This window comes from Prunus persica, chromosome G3 (assembly GCF_000346465.2).
Source record: "Prunus persica cultivar Lovell chromosome G3, Prunus_persica_NCBIv2, whole genome shotgun sequence".
Classification (NCBI taxonomy): Eukaryota; Viridiplantae; Streptophyta; class Magnoliopsida; order Rosales; family Rosaceae; genus Prunus; species Prunus persica.
The window spans coordinates 9,828,808-9,834,534 of NC_034011.1; the positions used below are offsets into that span (position 1 = coordinate 9,828,808).

At 39.1% G+C, this 5,727-nt stretch overlaps 2 protein-coding genes across 2 annotated transcripts; one reads left to right on the forward strand and one right to left on the reverse strand.

The window, feature by feature from the left end:
• LOC109947999 lies at positions 3,314-4,456 on the forward strand. The gene has a single exon (XM_020559885.1). The coding sequence runs from the start codon at positions 3,314-3,316 to the stop codon at positions 4,454-4,456; it is 1,143 nt and encodes a 380-aa protein (XP_020415474.1).
• Positions 4,973-5,356, reverse strand: LOC109948000 (DNA repair protein XRCC3 homolog). Its single transcript, XM_020559886.1, has one exon. It carries the CDS (start codon positions 5,354-5,356, stop codon positions 4,973-4,975), a length of 384 nt encoding a protein of 127 aa, XP_020415475.1.

Consider the following 5,727-nt stretch of genomic DNA (forward strand, 5'->3'; position numbering starts at 1 on the left):
GGGATATTCAACGGCAAGATTTTCAGTGTTGTAGCCACCGCCACAGTCGTTTTAAAAAATTTCAGCCATTCTTATGTGAGAAAATGAAAAAAATCTCGACGAGACCTCATCGGAAACAATGGCGGAGGCGCTGGAACCCAAGAACTGCATCAATTCAGACCCGAAATCAATAGCAATTGGCGCAAGTGACTTGATAAACTCCCAAGTCTGCGATGGGGATCGGTTTGCACTTTATTTTGGCGGCGAGTTTGGGTCAAATTCTCAGGCTGCGAAACCCACATAGAATTTGGTCTTGGGTAATATTTTTTTTGGGTGGGTATTTCTAGTTTGCAGCGATGGTGGTTAAGGGTTAATGGCAGTCTATTAAGTTTGTTGCTGACTGTATAAGCTGTACACATGGCTGAATCTTGTTGGACCGTAGTACCAATTAGCAACACCAGCTGGTACTACAATAGTATTGTATAATTTCTCGTGGAGGTGGGCTTCACTTGCCACATCACCCCACTTAATTGGTGGATACTGATCCTTATGTATGAAATCACAAAAACACCCATGACACATCATCAAAGTTAACAGACATTTGAATGGAGTTGACGGCAGGGACAAAGTGGGTCATCAAACCTTGGTCAATAGATAAATGTGGGCCATTTTGAGTGGGGCAAAGTGGGATTTGACCAAAATTTCAAAGGGCATTGGTGTAATTAAGCCTTTTTAAAAATTAATTATAGTGTTATGGGAATATTAAAAATTCATTAAAGGTTATTCTCTACTTCTTGTGAAAGCAACTTTCAAAAGCAACCTAGAGGCTGCTGTTAAAAGCTGTTGGCAGGAGCCCATTGCTTTAAAAAAAAAAAAAGCATCTTTTATTTTTATCAAACATCTTAAACTGCTTAATTTTAAAGTGAACCGAGTTTTGGCCAAAAAAAACAAAAGCAACCCTAAATGGGACCTTACGCAAGATAGACAAGACGAATACATTTTCGAAAAAACACACATATAAAATATTGAAGGATCTTTTAGTCATGTGCGTGAGCCCAAAGGTGAAAATAAAGTCAATCAATCCAACGCACACATTTATTTTCGGAGTCAAGTAGCCCGAACCCTGGTGACTGAAGATATATAGAGATAATTGTGTGCTTCTTTCCTATTTCTCAATGTGTCATAGTTCTAACATTTCTTGCTAGAGACCCAAAAAAAAAAAATATTGTAAAAGCTGCAATAAAAAATAAAAAATAAAAACACCACGAATAGAGCAACCACTCCACTCTCTTAAATTTCGTTTCAATCTGTTAAGTTCTTTGCAATGTAACAATGGAAAGGACTTGACCTGGTTGTGAGGCTAGGTAGATTTGGAGCAAAGAAGTTCACGAAAGCAAATTATCAATTTCACATTCCTATTCCTATGCATGGTAAATCAAAACAATAAACGACAATTTTGCGTTTAGTTCTTCTTCAATTTATCTAACACACCAATTAGAGAAGAAGAAAAAGAAAAAAGAAAAAAAAGTCGCTGATCCCACCAGACACGTCGTCTAAATTTAAAACTTTTTGAGCATCCAATATTATGAAGCATTAAGGTGGGACACATTTGAATATATGAGGGAAATAGCTCAAAATGCCACCCTTTTTATAATTTTAACTGAAAATACCACCTCTCCCTTTTTTTTTTTTGCAACTATCACCTATAAATATATATTTATTGTCCACTTATTGCACACATATCACATTTTCAGAAATTTTGCTCTCTCTCTCTCTCTCTCTCTCTCTCTCTCTCTCTCTCTCCCTCTCTCCCTATTCGCTCTCTCTCTCCCTCTCTCCCTATTCGCTCTCTCACACAGCTCTGTCTTGTGCTTTGTTCTGAATCACGAACCCCTCCCTTAACCCCATATTTTAGGTATGTCTTCTGAATAGCTGCTTGCAACCTTGAAGCTCTACAGGATCGCCAACCTCGAATAGGTAGTGTTGATGGTTATTTTCTTAATATCTGTTGGATTCTGTGAAATTGGTTTTATTTTGATTGTTTGGGTTTCTGTTAAATTGGTTTTGGCTTTAATTGCTTTGGGTTAGGTTTTTTGAATCGTCATGCTCATCCATCTGGGTTTTTACCAATTGTGGATATGTGAATCTTGAAACTTTGAATTTTTCATTTGATATAGTGGATTTGTATAGTGTGATTGTGATGAATCCTTGTTCACTGTTGTGTTAGTGTTGTATTGATGTTGTGTTCCTGTTATTTAGTTGTGGTATTGCTGTTATATTGCTGTTGTATTGTCTGGTTATTGTGGTTGTGTTGTGTTAATGAAATGTTGTTTTTTCATGGTCAAAAATGGACTGACAAATGATGTAGTTGATAGTTTGCATATCACGACAAATAGTAGTCGGATGGGTCGTTCTTCAGTTGCCATTGTTGAAAGCAACGAAGTAACTCGGAAAAATACAAATGTCGCTGATGTGGGAGGTGATGTTGGTACAGATTTTATGGACATGATTGATTTAAGCAAGATGGAGGAGATGCATGGTGGTGATAATGGTACTGAAAGAAATGAAGTGTCAGTGTACTCTGCCCCTCCTATTTCGGGCCGCTTGAACACATCTGCCCAGTTGCCAATAATGCGTTTATGAGGAGAATCTGAACCCACTCATGAACATTATTTGAGTCAAATGGGTGAACAAAACCGGTACAATGTGGCCGGTGTAAATGTTTAGACACAGGGTATTCGCGAAGTGATTGGAATCTGAAATTACAATTGGGCAAATTTTCTCTAGTAAGGGAGCATTGTTAACCGAGTTACGGTTGACGGCATTGAGAGGCCACTTTGAATTTAAAGTGCAATTCTCTTGCACTAAGAGGTTGCTTGTGGTTTGTTGTCAATGTCCATGCCCATGGCGGGTCTGAGCATTGAGAATTGGAGAATACAACTTCATGATTGTGAGGTGTACAGCTGTCCATGAATGTGATTTGAGGTTCGTACATGACGACCATCGTCAAGCAACAATAGCACTTGTAGCCACTTCATTTAAAAGGAAGTTGAAGGATTCTCAGACAAAATACACACCAAGTGACATAATGAGAGATGTGAAACACAACTTTGGTTTCACCATCCATTATTCGAAAGCTTGGAAAGCAATGGACTTAGCTCTATTGTCCATTAGAGGATCAGCCGAGGAGGCTTATTATATCCTTCCAGCCTATTGCTATGAATTGGAGCGTATGAATTCCAACACAAAGACACACATCTAAACTGATGAGAACAATCACTTTGTGTATTTATTTATGGAAGTTGGTGCATGTATTAGAGGGTTTCATTCTTCCATGCGCCCAGTGATAGTCGTGGATGCCACTCATTTAAAATCCAAGTACAAGGGTGTTATGTTTGTAGCAAATGCATTCGATTGCAATCGAAATATATATCCTCTTACTTTTGGGATTGGGGATTTGGAGACGGATGCATCATGGCATTGGTTTTTCACTAAACTCCATGAAGACATTGGTGAGTGTCCCAATCTTGTTATCATTTTTTATCGCAATGTTAGCATAAAGAATGTGTGGAACAAAGTTTTTCCAACAGCGCAACATGGCATATGCTTTTATCATATGAAGGGGAACATGAAATGCACTTACAAGTTGAAAAGGCATGATCAAATACTTATGCACTTTAAACAGGCTGCGAAATCTTATTCCATTGCTGAGCTTGATTGTCATTTTCAGAAGATCAAGAAAAAAGAACATGTTGCTCAATATCTTGAACAAGCAAGGTTACATAAGTGGTCTAGAGCTTACATGGATGGACGCTGCTACAATGTAATGACAACAAATATTGTGGAGTCAATAAACTCAGTCCTTAGGTTTGCAAGGATGCTGCCAGTGGTTTATTTGATAGGGGAAATTATTAATCTCCTTGTGAAATGGTTCACCAAACATCGTGAGTTGACTATGAATTGCACAACAACATTGTGCCCCAATTTTGGCGTGAAGAAGTTGAGGAATAGGTTGGAGGATGCTGCAAGGATTAATGTCATTAAACTAAATAACGTACAGTTTAATGTTTTGGACGGTGATATGGACGGCCTCGTGGATTTGACAAATAACAATTGTAGTTGTAGAAAGTTTCAGCTTGAGCAGCTACCTTGCAAGCATGTAGTTGCAGTTTGCCGCTTCTTGAAACTAAATGTATACTCGAAGGCTTCTAGGTATTACACTCGGGATACTTGGTTGGATGCTTATTCGAATAGCATCTACCCAGTACAGCCTCACACAATATGGGTTATTCCTGAAGATGTTCAAAGTCGAGTTGTGCTGCCTCCCATGGCAAAGGTCATGCCAGGCAGACGGAAGAAACTAAGAATTCCCTCGCAAGGAGAGGGCACCATTACAAGGAAGTGCTCAAGGTGCGGTTCCATGGGCCACAATAAAACCACCTGTAAAAATAATATTCCACTGCGCAATGTATCTTAGACAACATGATTTGTGTTGCTTTGTTAGGTAATGTCAACTTCAATTTTATTTGTGATGGGTTTCGTGTTTGATGAATGTGAATTGTGTTAAATTTGCATAATTTGGGTTGCATTGCTATACAGCATGTTGTGTTCCCTATTTATGTTCATAGTATCTCTATCGTATTGTAATTTTAGTGCCTTAAGATTGTCATTATTTGTACTTTTATTGTACTGGTATTGCTATTGCAATGTAAATTGTGAGTACGAAATTAAAGGGCCTGGAATGTAACTCTAAATGGATCCAAAACATTAAAGTTCTTAGAATTCTATTATTACACAGTTACCATGATACTCCTACTACACCTTCTTTTCTGATTACAAATTTAGCCGATGCATGGGGCAAATGTGGGGCAAATACAAGGTCAAATGTTCTACGTGTTTGACTAGATATAGTTGCTGAAGGAGCATTATGACTGTTAACCCCAACATATGGCTCATGTCTTGCCAAGAACACCCTTGAATTTATGCAATGTGCCTAAGCCAGTCCCAAAGCTGGACTCACCCGTCTACCTGATGTGTGCAGGCACTCCAAGTTTCCCAACCTCACCCCATTTACTCCATCATGTGGCCCAATAAAATCCACCACTTGGTTGGTGACAAGCACCGCCAACCCAAACTTATTTGCTAAAGCCTTCAATGTCCCAAATATCTTGAAGAACATTTTAGACCGCTGTTTCAAATCTGCCGGTGTTGTCTGATACTGTGATCGGAACAACGCATCAATGGAATCAATGACAATGAGTTTCACAGGTAACTGGGTGTTATCAATGGAAATAAATGCTTGTATGTCTCGAAGGACATGGATGAGTTCTTGAGCATCATGAACGCCATGAACATATATGTCTTCCAATGGCTCCATCCCTATTAAGTTGAGGTACGATGCATGATAAAGGTTGCCTATTTGTTGCAATCGACGAAATGAAAAGTTGAATTCTGTGAATATGTAGAGGAAGGAGCCCCCTAGTCCGCCATGTGAAGGGGGTGAAGCTGAGCTAGTGAGATACAAAGAATTGTGATATTGATTGCAAGGTAGGTAAGCAATCAGGGAAGGAAACTAGTGAGATAACGGACAACAAACTCTCATTCCCCCTAGCCTAGGAGAACTTCAAGAGATTAGACCGATGTGGTCATTCTTGTCTGTCTTACAGTTCCCTGACATCACCGAAACGTGATTAGGGATAGTCTCGCTTCCCAAGCACATCGAACGCTCACTGAAAGGAAAAATAAGCG